Source organism: Dermacentor albipictus, chromosome 1, assembly GCF_038994185.2.
Source record: "Dermacentor albipictus isolate Rhodes 1998 colony chromosome 1, USDA_Dalb.pri_finalv2, whole genome shotgun sequence".
In the NCBI taxonomy this organism is placed as follows: domain Eukaryota; kingdom Metazoa; phylum Arthropoda; class Arachnida; order Ixodida; family Ixodidae; genus Dermacentor; species Dermacentor albipictus.
In genome coordinates, this window is record NC_091821.1 from 324,931,898 (window position 1) to 324,947,592 (window position 15,695).

The 15,695-nt window shown below is 44.7% G+C and overlaps 1 protein-coding gene across 1 annotated transcript in view; it reads left to right on the plus strand.

Moving 5' to 3' along the window:
• LOC135910178 (ras-specific guanine nucleotide-releasing factor 2-like) overlaps positions 1-15,695 on the plus strand; it is a 354,652-nt gene that overhangs the window by 264,970 nt on the left and 73,987 nt on the right. Inside the window, exons 3-4 of the mRNA XM_070528983.1 lie at positions 7,867-8,014; positions 12,680-12,763. Coding sequence (XP_070385084.1) covers positions 7,867-8,014; positions 12,680-12,763 — 232 coding nt within the window. The remainder of the gene's footprint in view (positions 1-7,866; positions 8,015-12,679; positions 12,764-15,695) is intronic.

Here is a 15,695-nt window from a genome sequence, read left to right on the forward strand (position 1 = left end):
TATGCTCACTGCAGGACGAAGGCCTCTCCCCGCGATTTTGAGTTGCTCCTGTCTTGTACTAGCTGATTTAAACTTGGACCTGAAACTATCCTAATTTCGTCACCCCACCTAATTTTCTGCCGCCTTCGACGACGCTTCCTTCCCTTCGCACCCGTTCGGATAACTCTAATGGTTCACTGGTTATCTGCCCAACCCATTAAATGGCCTGTCCAGCATCACTAAATATACATGTAGACAACTACGACCCGCTTAAGCCCCCCGCGCGCCATAATACGCGGGACAAGACAATATCGAAACCGTACTCTCAGTAAGGATAATCCCGTGTGCATAGCGACTCGCTCGCTCACTCAATCACTCTTTTATTCACTTACTCACTCACACTCACTCGTTCACTCAGTCACTCATTCAGTAACTCTCTCACACACACTCACTCACACTCACTACTCACTCACACACATTCAGTCACTCATTCACTCACTCGCACTTACTCCCTCATTCGCTCACTCACTCACTCACTCACTCACAATCAGTCACTCATTCACGCACTCACTCACACTCCCTCACTCACTCAAACTCACTCACTCACACATTCACTCACTCAATTATCAAAAACTTTCAAACGCGCAAAATATACACAACTGAAGGCTATTGCGCGCGGCCGAGTGTGTGTGGGCGCTTCATGTAGCGTGAGTTAATGTGCGCCTTCTGGAACGGAACAGCTAGCACTGAAAGAGAAAAAAATGGCAGAAACGAAATGGTATTTGCTGTTCTGCCTTTTAGTTTACTTGCTTTCTACCTATTCCTGTTCGCAGGCAGTTTTATGCTCTTTGTACGCCTCTAGCAGTACTTCGGCGAATGACTTTTTTTTCTCTATTTTTCTTAGCGCACTCTACCCGCTGCGCATTCCGCCATATGCTGGTCTTTCTTGCGTCGTTGACGAATTGGAAAGCTGTGAAAGCAGCAGTTCCAGCAAATTTCTTCTCGCCTCTTACCACCGCTTTCCAGCACTCTCTGACGCCCCTAACATAAATTTCCTTTTTGTTCTGCCTTTTCAGTTTCGGCGTTGTTTTGCAGCAGCTGCTTTTCATTCTCGGAAAACGAGATGTTTCTTGTCTAAAGATTTTTTAATGTCCTTCCCTGACGGTCCTTCGCGTGAAAGCGTGGAAGAACCAACGGACCCCGCATCCCCTTGCCTCCACTGTATACGCATTTTTCTTCACTCGTAAGTGTTTCTCTTTCTTCGGCGTGCTCGTCGCAGTAGTTTCTTGGAACATTTCTCAGGCTCACGTGCGAAAAAATACATGGAAAAAGAAAACAACGTAAGCGGCAGCACGTTAGCGAGGGTAGGTCTGCAAGTGCGAGGGGCTCTTGTGCCGAGTCTCAGAAGGAGGGGCGGCTGGTCGTCGGTAGCTTTCAGCTGCCATATTTCATGGGAAAGGAGGCACAACACGTTCTAGCGATCTCAGAAGAGTCTGTATACAAGAGGCTGTTTGTATACCCGTCCGACCAAGCATGCGATAGGCTTGCGCGTGTGTGTTAGTGCCCGAGTCGTTGAGGAACTCGATATCCGAGTGGTGCTTTTCTCTCGGAGAGCGAATGTCCGCAATGAGCGCTGCGCACGTCTCGTAGGCAATGTTTATGGAGTGTATCTCCGTTTGTTTCCTTGGTTTCTTCCTTTCTTTCAATCTTTCTTTTATTTTTATTTTATTATTTCGATAGAAGTGCTCAACTGCGATTTCGGAAGTCGGAAGTGGTGGTGCGCGGCCTGCATGAACGCGGCCGCAGGTTTGTCTCGAGCTGCAAAAACTACCCTTTCGCCATCTGCGAATGCGAACAGCTCGTATTTGATCTTTACTTTCAGCGGGCAAGCCAACGAATTTGAAGCAATCGGCGTTTTCAAATTCCCGCACCGTACTTGTCAGACAGTTCGCACGGAGCCCCCTTTTGCACGCTTTCGACTTTCGTAACCTTTTCTGTTCTCGCCGCTGCGTCGTGCAATGTAACGTTGAAATAAAGACCGCCACGACATAGCATTTTTGGGCTAGGGGAAAGTCAAGCACGTTTACAAGTGCATCGGCGGAAGAGGCGATTGAAACAGTGTGGCACAGTTATTCGCTTACGTGACGGCATTGCGAAATATCCGCATTCATCCTTTACTTAGGAGATGCCCTCGCTAATATTTCCGATATCTTGTCGTGCGACCTGTTTCTATTGACAAACCGAGTACTCCTGGAGGATCCATTTCTACGCCTTACCAGACTTGCTATTCCCTGCAGTTTATTCTCTTCGGTTGTCAATATTGGCTTTCCACCATACAGAAACGTTCGTAACGTCTTCAGTTTCTATGCCGAGTTTTCTTCACACTGATTTCATGCTGCGGTCGTAGTTTACTATTTTCTCAGTCTTTCCCACGTTATAATTTCGAATATCACTTTCTTTTTTTTTGTTAATTATCTTTGGCTGTTCAACGAGATTTATCTGATCTCCTGAGTTAGACACTCTCATGCTTTGTCGTTTATTTATTAAGTCCTTTGTTACATGGGAGAGCTTATCTACTGATTGCCTTGGTGCCTTACCTCCCACTTCAACTGCTGCTTCTCAAATCAGCTTAGCTATGGTTTTATTCATTACCTCTATGCTATCTCGATCTTGCTGCTCTAAAGCTTTTCCAAATCCACTTCCTGTTACTGCGCTTCCTAAATAAGGTATTCATTATTCGGAGTCTATTTCTTTCCACGAATTCTGCCATCTCTCCTCTAGTGTTCCTAGAATCGCTGCCGTAGTTGCCAATTGCGTGTTCCCCCGCCTGACTTTTCCTCACTTTTTCATTGATGTCGCCATTACTACAGTACACTAAGTTTGCACCTCTCATTGCTAATTCAACATCTTCTCATTGCTAATTCAACATGCTAAACTTATCTCTTCCTTATTCTTCACATCGGGTTAATTATCATTAGCGGCATCTTACTTGAAAATGAAATTGAAATTGCGCCTATGTATTGACACTTCGCATGCTCTTGTGTTCTGTGCTAGCGTTTCTTTTTTCTTCACTCAGTGTCCTCAACATATGCTTTCTTTCTCTTGAGATTTCAGTCACTCTAAATTTTTTATTTTCTTGTCCACAATAATCGCCAGATCCCTGATATTTATGGAACCCTTTCAGTGTAGAGGAGTTTTTGGTCCATGGATTAACTCTTCACTACAGAGTACTGCTCCAGTGGTCTTAACAATCTTTTTTTAATTAAATTGAGATTATACCTATGCATTCACCCTTCGCCTGTTTTTGAGTTTTGCGGTATTTTTGCTGGGTAAGTGTGTTGGGTAAGTGGGTCACGCAAAATATTTGACTTGTGTCTAATCGCAATAACTGCAGAACATGCATTTTAAATGCGTTAAAACTGTTTCCTGTTAAATCCTCGCGAGTATCTTCACATGCCGTTTACCGATATCAGGATTAGCCCATGTAACAATCTCAGCTAAGACATGATCACCTTTGTCGTAATATGCATGATGCTATGGCTCTTAAATATTCAAGAATCTTTACAACTACTGTGGTTTGCTGCGCTGATCTTGAATATAGTATACCTGTCTAAGGTCATAGAAAGTGCCTTGAGATGGTTTAAAACTGTGGCATTCAAATTTATTGTCGTTATAACAGTTGCATTTAATTTATTCAGTTTGAAAACACTTTTAAGCACGTATTTATGTTCATTCTGCGTTCTTTACTATGTCGCTTTCTTTTTTCCCTTTTCTTTTTTTTTCAGCTCCATTCACGCTCTTCTTCACATCGTTAGGGAAATATCGATCACAAGTAAACCAAACGAAAATAATTGTCAAAATACACAGCCAGCTAGGAGAAAACGAAATGAGGTTGTGCCAAAATAATGTGCCAGACGAGGCGGAAAATTTGCCCTGAAGCGTAGTTTCAAGAGAAAGAAAAAGAAGTTATGCTCCTTTTGACCTCGTTCACGGAACCACTCTTCCCACTTTGTCTCCTGCTGCCGTGCTTCAGCCAGGCAGCGAAAATGAGTCGAAGTAACCGCTCATCGATAAAAGCGTTTCCACGCCACGGAATAACGCGAGCGTAAGGACGTCAACAGAACCGATATGGTAATTACAGGTATCGCCTTGAGGAGCGATCTAGCACGACGTGCTCTCGAAGAGATGGCGAGTGGCGACGCCTGCAGTCGTGGGAGGAAAGAAAAGAAGAAAAAAGAAACGTGGGAGTGGAGGAACAAACTCTGCAGCTAGAAGGTGACGACGCTGAGCGACCAAAAACGTGTCGTATATTGGAGAAAGGAGCAGGCAGGCCCCTACGGGCAATTTCTCGCCGTGTCGTTTAACCTAGCACATCGTGTAGTGAAGGCGTGAGGGCGAGAACTTCGATCGTCCCGGCTTTTTAATTAGGCCTCGTGACAGGCGAAGGAGAAGGCCGGCGCTTCGTCATTCCCACGCACTCGGCACACGACGCTCGATTGGCGCAGCATCGCAGCTCACGACGGGCTCGGCGTACTTGGCGCTTCTCTCGCACTCGTCTTCGCTCGGACGCAGCGCTTCATTCCAGATCACATCATTCCGGGAAACCGCGACGAGCTCTCCCCAGACTCGCATAGGAAAACCTTCGGAGAAAAGGCGCGCGCCGGCTTTTTCATAATACGATGAGCTGACGGCACCGAGGATGGGAAATAAGAGCGCTCAAAGGCAGACACGTCGCGCACTCTCTGTCTACATAAATAGAAGTGGTCAGCTTTCGCTAAACCAGGACTCACATCGGGCTAGCCACACACTCGCCAATTTGTTGGGAAACAAAAGCCACATTTTTTTGTTAGCTGTGAAGAAAATTCGTGTTTCTGAACGGAGCTGGTATTGGTGGTCGTTAAAATTCACGTATAACATCCCGTATTCAAAGTGTAGAAAGAATGCTGGCGAAAAAAAAAAAGCGCAGGAATAGTACGTTGACGGCCGACTTCCTCGCTGTGCGCCGCTTGAATTACATCTGGAATACGTACATCAAAGCATGTACACGAACATTTTTCGCATTCTTCCCTTATATGAGCACAGTTGCAACTGGAACCCGCGGTTTCGCAGCCTCCAGAATAAAAGCGACGTATGCACTGAGCCACCCGGAGCCGGTATCGTCCGTAGGTGTTTTTGCGCTGCATAGAATTATTGCGACAGAACGTTGTGGAGAGAACTCCGTCTCGTTTCTCGATTTATCGTCGTGCTCTCTGGCATGAAGTCGACATGTGAGCGTGGCAGAAAGAAGGGAACCCGACGCGGGGGAAGGGGGCCAGGGGAGGGGGGGGGATGGAGGGGGGTTGAGAGCGTTGTTCAGACGCGCCGCCAAAGACTGGTTGTCAAGAGGCTTCGACGCTGACGGCTCAGACAAATGAGTCGACCTCTTGGACGGGATCCCGACGTGCACCCGCATGATATCGGAGCCGCGTTTATAGACGAAGCGCCCCGGCCGTACGCTTTTCGGCGCGAGTCAGAGAGATCGCGTGGTGATCGATTTTTTGGAGAAGGAAATGACGTTCAATTCTTGCTAGCTGCGACGTGCGTGTGGGGACTCTTAATTTTAGTTTGAGATAGCCCTGTGACAACCGCGGTTATAGTTATGATTCAGGACGAGCGCGTTAGTGCAAGACGGTATAGCGCGATTTGTTTTGCGCTGCCGTATTCATATTGCAGAATTACCAACTAGCCCTATTTTCAGTTGTATAGCTATGACTGTTTGTAGCGTTCATGTATTTAATAATAAAACCTGCCTCTATAACGACCACCTCTATTAAGAAGACCACCTCTATTTTGTGATATTTCTTCAATAGTGTCATGCGTTTGATAGCTATTGGTTTGGTGTCTTCATGAAAGAACATCTACGTATATATTATCCTTCTTCATTCTAGACTTGCTTTGTAAGAAATCTTAAACCACAAAATGCGTTTTGCGACTAGCCGGTCGTGCGTAAGGTTATAATCACGCGCTGTGCCGCAGCAAGGTTATTAAATGCAAATTCCGATTATTTGCTGCCATTTTCTAAAGCTCCACACAAATGCCAAGACTCAGAACGCAGATACCGTGGAAGGAGAAAGAAAGAACAAAGCAAACCTAGAAAACAGCCATCATTCTGAAAAATTGCAAGCAAACCACCGACTTCAATAAGGACCGGCACCACAAGCGAAGTTATTGCGCCCAGAACACATCGACAGTTCCAACTAAAGAACTTTGAAACGTGACAACAGGGACGTCAAAGAAATCACATAACGTTACTTATAGGACGTGGTCTGACGTCTGATTCTGAGACTTAAGAACAGCGAATCTACGCTGAGCAATACGCACGTGTGCTAGAAAACGGGGCTCTCTGGGGTACACATGAAGCCGCGACACAACCACATGTGGTGACTACGCCACGGCTTGCCCAACGTTCCGCTTACTGGGATGACTGATGGGAGGCGCAAAGTGAGCACTCATTCAGTGTGCAGGACAAACACGCGATGTGTGTAGAGGTGATTGCGAGAAGCACTGACGAGCTCCAGCGAATGCTTATTTGAGACGCATAGAGTAGGCTCCTTTTCGTGGAAACAGGTTACCAGTGCACGTAAATGCACGTCAGCTGCCCTCCAGCAAGGCTTAAGCAAGATATATACGAGCTAAAACGTGGCGTCCAATACGATGCACGACGCGCGTGAAAGATGAGTGCGTATATTGTATTGAAAGCGAATAAAGCTAGTTACACGCTGATATTGGCATGAACAGTCTGAAGAAGGATCGGACGCCAAATGATGTCTCCTCTTTCACTTGCATGGGGTGACGGTGTCCTTCTTGAATAATTTGTGTACTTGAATAAAGACAAGTACAGCGACAGAGTTGTACGAAACATCTGTATCGTGTGTGAATTATTTAACATGATGTGCTGAAAACAAGAAGTGAAAAAGAGAGCGCGCCAACAGAACACCACAAGAGAAGACGCGTCACTACCGCAGAGGCTTTGCGTGCGGGCACGGGTCATTTCTGTTTCTTTTTCTTTTCTCCTAATGTTTGTACGTTACCCTGTCTCGGCGCATTGTAAGGTCATAGACTGGACTTTCTTTCCTGGTTGACTATCCTGCCTTTTCCTTTCCGGCTGTCTCTTTCTCTCGCACTGACGAGGTTTGAAAGTTTCCTATTCATCTCCATGATCGTGTGCCTATATGAAACACCATCTGCTCTATTGTTAGGACACCGTTTGTGCTATTCTGCGAACAAACCCCCCCCCCCCCCAAAAAAAAAAAAAAATTTAAGTTGCGTGAGCACAGCGGCAAGTAAAGTACCGCTAATGAAGTTATTCATTAGTATCTACAAAAAGTTCCTATTCTCGCGCAAACATTCGTTCACACCCGTTTTCAGACATTGACCTATTGAAACCTAACCACAAGCCGGGTGCTACAGGATTGCGTGTTTCGTTTACATTCATTCTTTAACAATAAAGACAATTTAAGCTCAAAACCAGATAGGGTACGCAACGTGTCTTGCATTGTATTCTTACCCGCCGTGGTTACTTAGTGGCTATGGTGTTGGGCTGCCAATCACGAGGTCGTGGGACCGAATCCCAGCCACGGCGGCCGCATTTCGATGGGGGCGAAATGCGAAAACACCCGTGTACTTAGATTTAGGTGAACGTTAAAGAACCCCAGATGGTCCAAATTTCCGGAGTCTCCCACTACGGCGTGCCTCATAATCAAAAAGTGGATTTAATATAATATTATAGTTATTATATAATAATATAATATAATATAATATTATTATAATGTAATAATACATAATTTAACTTCAGTTTGTATTGTATTCTTTCTCACTTTTCCTTCATGCCCGCGGTGCTATTTGCAGTTTCAGCAAGATGCTGCTTCAGAAGGAAGAGCTGGAGCAAAAGCATCTCCACCTGGTGCAGATCGTGGAGAGCGAGAAGACAGCCAAATGGCAATACACACAGCAGTGCGAGGAGCTCACCGTCGAGATCAAGAAGCTGCGCGCCGAGGTGAGCATGCCACGAGGGCTGGCCGTTCGTGAGGCGGCAACCTCATGAAAGATAACGCAATAGCAGACTAAATAAGGTCCACAATCGGCGGAACACCCCGCACTCGGCGCTTCATGAGAGGTTCGATTAAAAAATGTCCACTGATAATCTTCAGTAAGGAGCTACTTGAACAAGCGGGAGAGAATGAGTTGGGAGTTGTAGTTGGCGCATTGGTGAAGGTTCATCTTGGTTGGAACGCCACTAAACAAGATGACAAGAGGCACATGTCCTGTCTTCGACTCCTATTTTTCGTATTGTATTGTGCCATTCCTACCAAGGTGACGGGATCACCCTACGTCTACCCGCCCAATGGCTGAGCAGTATTGCACAGAAACATTGCAAGGCTGTTATCTCAGTGAGACTGCTTCAACACAAAAGAGGGCAGAGATCCAGTATGCGCGTCTTCCTTACAAGGCCTAACTCACTATCGTAGCTTACGAACTGCAATTGTTGCGGTTCGCCGCGTATACTGAAGCTATCGCTATGCTACAGCCAACCATTGAAGCCTCGCAGATTATTCACACTCTTAGTTAAGTATGCACAAAGGCGAGCCAAGTAACCGATGCCTTCCGGAAGAAAACCTCGTTTACTGCAGTGCCAGAGAGAAAACCGCGGTTTATTGGTGGTCTGCCTTCTGTCCGCATCGAGAAAACAGGCGAAAGCGTTAGAGCGGGAATTCCTGCTCGTTCTTCGATCGACTCCATGCAAGATAAAGCAGTGGCAGACGGAAGGACTAAAATTAAATAGAACAGTGCCGCGCTGCCGTTTTAGTGAACCACGATCGCGAGTTCTTTCTTTTGTCTTCTCTTTTTCTAGTTTTTTATGAGCCTACCACAAAAAAGGATAAAAAGAAGGAAATATTTATAACGCTGCGGAAGAACGATGGCTTCCCCCATTTTTCTTCACTTTTCCTTGCGCTTTTCCTTCAATTCCTGGCGATTTTACTGTTGCGCCGAAGCGCCGTGATAATGTGAGCGAACCATTTAGTCGCCGAGCACGAAGTCAATGTTTTTTGTTTGTTTGTTTCTTTTTCGAATGCAAATAGCACCCGATAAGCGGACCGCTACTTCCTCAACTCTGGCTTAGCGGCCGCTGCCGTAGGTCAACACCTCCACTCCGCGCATACACATGGCGACGGGAACAAGCTTTTTGGCTTCATTTCCGCTGGCGACGGCACGATCACACTCAATTTGGAGATACATAAAAGCACCGTAGGTAATGTGAATGAAGATAAAAATTTCTCGACACGATTTGTGCGCCGTAGACAAGTATAAACGATCAGCACAATCGCATTAAGACTACGGAGGTGCCCAACTTTTGCACATTCATAATACATATAGGTAATCAGGTCTAGGATTGCTCTATATTTAAAGAGAAACGCCATTCCCCAAGTCCGCGTTCAACTTTCACCGTAGCAAGTTTCTGTGCTCACGGATCTTTCTCGTGCTTTTCCCCGCCTAAAGGAGGCACTCAGTCCCGATTACTGTGGTAAATGGGGTGAGTTTCTGTAAGCTATACCATAGGTAAGGCCAACTGGTGTCTAAAGACGAGAGCAGTAAATTTTATCAATAAAAACTTTCGGATCATAACAGAAGCTACGGCGCCTTTGCTAGCCGGCTATGATGTACGTTTTGAGATAGATAGAGATGCACCGGTAAATGAAACAGCTGCTTAAAACTCGTGGACAAATTCATCATTTGCGTGGTAGTTGGGTAGCGGTGTAGCTGACGGCCGCACAAATATTGTAACATATGCTGGTGGCATCGTCCTGCCACCGAGACTGAAGCCGTATGTACATATTAGGGTGGCGATGGTTCAGTCATATATGGTTTCTAATAGTTTCAGAATAGTGCAAGTAGTTGTACGTGTAAATCCGCGCTATTTACGACACTTCTGATAGTTACGCGAGCTGATGGAGTAGGATGCAAGACGGGAAAGAAAACTTTCATACTTTTAACTGTGAGAGACCGTGAGTTCAAAGATCTTGAGCTAAGGTTACCTTTACCTCTAGAAAGATTGATGTGGATTCGCAGAGTAACCCTTCCGCTAAGCGAGCTCAAATGTGCTTTCGGCGTCTGTTGTTCGTGCATCTCCCTTGCAGCTCAAGCAGCATCCCTGAATTCATCTCACAGTGCGTTTCAGTCATGAACAAATAATTTAGCGCAGCTTGTAGAAAATCAGTAGCTAAACGCAATTAAATAAACGTTGAAAAATGCTTTAAGCTTTTATTTGGGCTTTGCTCGGAACACCATTCACGGCTGCCAAACAGGTCGCTTGACTGACGAGCTCCATTATTGGCAAGCCCCATTTAGCAAGCATCACAGCGTTTTTACTGTTTCGGTTGTCGCTCACCGTTTCTTGTATTTTTTTTTAATGTGCACATGTCACGCTAATGTTGCTCTTCTACTCAGCGATTTATCGAATAAAATTTGATACCTTTCATTCAAACTGTGTTCTCGAGTTAATCATGCACTGCTCTCGCGCACTGTATGCGTGACGACGACCGGTCAAGCCGCGGCACCGTATCCGTCCATTTCCCAAAAAAGTTAACAATACGCGAGTGCGCGCCAGTTCAAAGGCCCGCGTTAGCTCTTGGGTGGATAAAGAAATTATGCAGAAACTCCACTGGAGTTGTCGAAGTATGCGTAAGCATGCCCCCAAATTTCACTTGGCACACCCTAAATTTCAATTGACCCGCCTATAAATTTCAAGTTGGCCTGCCCCAAAATTTTGGTACAAGAGATATTTATCCGCCTTTCTTATAGGAATTTTTTTCTTTTTTGTGTGATAATGTATATGATACACGAGAGGCTTCACATAATGTGACACAAGCCAGGGTAAAACACTAAGTACAACATGGATGTAAAACAACAGCTGAGCCAAAATATCAGAGGCTAATATGAAACGCAGGCAGCTTCGGACAATTGGTTTCACGAAACACTGTAAATGCCAAATATAACTCTCAAAAACACAATTATTCACTCTTCACGTGGTCTCCGATACAAACTTGTGACACGTCTACAACTACCATAGAGTAAAACTCTTTTTAACAGATCGAGTGCTCAAGTACTTCAGAAATGTTTGTTGTTGCCCGTGTGGCATGGGTAGTGAGCACCGTGCATGATGGACATCAACAACGCGAATGTGAATGTGAGCATAATTTTCTTGGACTACTTCAGAGTAAAAAAAAAGAGCTTTTCCCTTTAATCCTATCACGAAATAAACTAAGCTGCCTGAACATTACTCGGAAGTTCGATTACCACCCAAGGCTCGCAAAAGTGAATCGATTCTCCAAAAATAATATATTTCGACGAGAAGCAGAAATTGGTACCTTTGTTGTAACATAGACCCATCTTGGAACCACTAATTTATAAGGCTGGAGTATGTGTTAACCGTGCTATAATTAACACGTAGCTTACGCACAAGAAAGAAAACAGGGGCCCCGTTAATTGCGCTCCTCCGAAGAACTCGCGTGCACACGTGTGACCCAAGATGTTTCTCCAGTCAACAAAATCAGAAAGCGGATGGGCGGATAACGTTGTCCTTCAACATTACACGCTCGCTTTACAAGACGTCCTGAAGCGTTCTTAATTTGCTTGCTCTTTACCACGCGCAATTACTTCACCTTCGATGCTTCGATCAAAGAGCAACGAAGTGAGCGCTGCAAAAGACTAAAAAGGACAAACAAAAAAGAAAAGCAGCGAGCATGTCTTGATGCGAGTTTGGAAGCGTTTAATTTATAACGGTCAGTGAGAAGAAAGCAAGCGTCGATCAGCTAATGACCTCCCATGGATATTAGTGAAAATGAGAACTGCTTTGCTTTTCTTTCTCAGCTGTATTCTTTCCTTAATAAATAATTTCCCCCAATTCTTGCGTATGAAAGGCCATAACTCGGGACCTGGTAATGAGCTAAGGTTGAAATATTTGTCTCGCTCACCTATTGCACCACTTCTTTTTTCTTCTTCTTCTTCTCCTTGTACGAACTGACCATCGTTATTCACGCTAATTATCCGACCACTCGCCATGAACGCTTGCTGTCTCAGACGAGTTTTCGCGCTGAACGGTTTTCTTTGAGAAACACATGCGACCAAATTAGGAGCGATTGTTTCTAGCAAGTCTAAAATCTGCGCGAAATCTTCATTATTTTATTTTCAATAGAAATCCGGGTTGTCTTTCTAAATCAAGCTTTGTTGCAAGGCGACGTGCACAAGACGAAGCACGCTTTACAGGAAGTGATCAGATAGGGCAGCACTTAAAGCAACGTTATGAAAATGAACGTAATTGATTAAAGTGAAGCATGTGATGGCACTTTAAGAACCATGATGCTGATTCCGGTTGCGTCTTTATTCTTTTTTATTCTGTATTCGTTGCGCTCCCTTCTCGGTAATTTTGAAATTTCCATGACCACATTTCCAAGCTAATTAAAGGTTGCATCATATCTCTGTCATGGGTGGCAATTTAGCAGTGTACGACTTGAATGCATCGGATAAGCAAAATTTTGCAGTAATATAAAATTATGAGCTGTTATTCAGTGAATATCGCGGGAAAACAAAGCGCATCTCATAGCCCGTGACGTCATGATGCACTGACCTTCCGTTCATATTTTTCTCCACACATACCGGGCAGCTGTGCGCGCTGAAGAAAGAATGGAGGCTCACGCCACACCGAAGCGAAGACGAAGACAGCGAAGAAATCAAAAAGATAAAAAAAGTGAGTTTTGTTCTATTTCGCCTCTTCTTGTTTCTCGCGGTCTGCTTTGTCCTCCGTTCACAGCAACATCCTCTTTAGCAAGCGGGGGTGGTGACCGCGTGAAAGAGGTAGCGCGACTGAACAAAAGCGCATGAGCGGGTAAACGTACGTTCTGAGGCATATTTAAAGTGTGCGCTTTATTTCTGCGCCTTTTTTCTTTAGTCGTCTTCAATCACTGGCGAAAACGAACACAGGTGTTAATTTCATGGTCAGTATCCCAGCTGATCGGGGCATTGTCTGCGACATGGTGCTAGAATCGAGATCACTTCATTCTTTTGGAAGGGAGTGACTTGTACTGACAGCGACGTCCAGCGCGCCGCACTGGTACCACAACCGAGACTGGTAATAGTTTCTTTACTGACTGGAAACAAGCCACGCAGAGACAGACCAGCTTTTGTTTTTACTTACCGCGGGATTAGCAGTGTAAGATTCTCAAACTGTTGTTGTTGTTGTTGTTGTTGTTGTTGTTGTTGTTGTTGTTGTTGTTGTTGTTGTTGTTGTTTTTGTTGTTGTTGTTGTTGTTGTTGTTGTCGTCGTCGTCGTCGTCGTCGTCGTCGTCGTTACCGTCGTTATCCCGCCTTGTTTTCAGTGAAATAAGACGACATGATTAGTGGTTCCAGCACTCATATTACTGCCCCCATTATGCTGCGGCACACTGTGGTTTTATTCACACGATATCCATCGAGAGGGAAATCAATATAGAGTGCCAAATTTTTTTCAAGTACAAAACAAAAAGCAGCCCTAGAAGAGGCCCTCCATAATCAGCGTAGGGAGGCTAATTAAAATGTCGACGACGAACAAAACAACGAAGTTATGGCACGCACAGAGCTTATAACCTCATTACCCCCCAGGCGTTCCCCGGGTAAATAACTCCAGAAGCCTGCTTCCAACTCTGGCGTCTCACGTCATGTCCTGCCGTTATGATATCGCGTTCACCTGATCGGCGCACACAGATGGCGCGCTTCCGGGTTTGCGCTGCACGCGGTGGCCGTGCAGGGGCGCCGGCAGAGGTCCGCACGCTGAGCTCAAAATTTGATCCCGTCTAATCCACTCAGTGTGTAGCGCACTCGGTAATTTCGTTAGCAAGCACAGACTGCCAGTGTGTGCGTGTGTGTGTGTTGAACGGACTGGCGACGCTCAGAGCGAGGAATGAGCGCAAACGGAGGCGCTGAAACGGCCGCCGCGCACGTATAGCTAGCTGCTGGCCAGGCGTCGGGTTGAAGTCGCTCGAGGCCGCATCTTGGGAATCGTCCGCGTTCCTTTAGAGTACCCTTTTTGTATGACCGCTTACGACAGTTTGCAGTCAATGCCGCAAGGTATTGAGAGTGTTGTAGTTTGCTGCAGCGTGTATTTCCTCATATATATATATATTCAGGTTCCGGCGCCAGAGTAGTGGCTTTCTCATATAATATTAACAACAACAGCAGCAACAACAACAACAACAACAACAACAACAACAACAACAACAACAACAATAATAATAATAATAATAATAATAATAATAATAATAATAATAATAATAATAATAATAATAATAATAATAATAATAATAATAATAATAATAATAATAATTGCCCGTGGTGTCGTCGTCTTTCTTGTGTGTGTTGTTTTCTGGCGCAAATTATTATTATTATTATTATTATTATTATTATTATTATTATTATTATTATTATTATTATTATTATTATTATTATTATTATTATTATTATTATTATTATTATTAACTACCCTGAGGCCATGAATCATATGTTGATGATGGCCGGACCCCAGCCGAATCGATATTACAGCTGATGAGCGTCGACTCTAGGCGCAGGAGCTAGAAACTTAGGAGGAGGACACGTTCCAGAGTTTTCAATTGTCAATCTCAAAGCCCAGGTCGTAAGTGTCAGGGCCACTCCAGTGTGAAACCTCCGATGGCAAACTTCCTCCAGCTGGAAAATCTTGCGGTGATTGAACTTTTGACAACTTGTTTCCTGCGTACAGTTAGCATAAAAACATCGTTTAAGTGTTCACAACTATATAAAAAGCGGCCGAATAGTGGAAAGTTATAGTTGTAACTCTATTCGACACCTAAAAATGGTACGCTGTTTGTCTTATTGCAAGCATAATGCAATTGTTTATGGATTACCCACGCTTCGTCTCCGGTACAGATAGAAATAAGCCGACCAGGAGATCTCAGTGGAGCGCAAGAAATACAAACAGATATTTGAGAACCCAAATTGGATCGCATACTACTCATTTGTATCACTCGAAAAAAAGGTGTCTGATTAAAACTATGTATTCAAATGAAAAAAATTAGAAATGGTTCCGCATTAACCTCGTTCAGGTAATCATTATTCTAGTCAAGTTTCAGGGCATTATGTTTGCCGCAGCACGGGAGCGACGCAATAAAGTTTCCTAACTCCCTCTTTGTAGCATTTGACTTCTATTCCGGCAGATTGTGTAAACTTAGCAGCGACATACGTTTATTGATACAAGTATGAGCAGCAAAGTAAACTTGTAGAAGTGTATTACCTGCAGACTCGCCCGAGTTCACACACGGAATTGAGCAGCAGGCACAGAAAGGCGACTTTGAGGAATACAGCGTGGCTCTCCTTTGTGGTTAGTGAAATCCTCAGTGAAAAAACTGAATAAACTAGAGAAACTATTGAGGGAAAGTTGAAGGCAACGAGGCGTCGTGTTTCGGGGTAAGCTCAACGACTAACCTGGTTTTTCAAAGCCCTCAACAATCAATTCTGCGCTGCCTACAGCCTCGCGTTGCTACCTCAACACCATGGGGGCGACGGGCCAAGCCTCTGAAGCCAACAGGGCCAACAAAGACCGACTGAAACGTGAAATATGAACATTTTAAAGGTTGGGAAGCGTGGCGTAAGTCACGACAACCTTCTTGGAA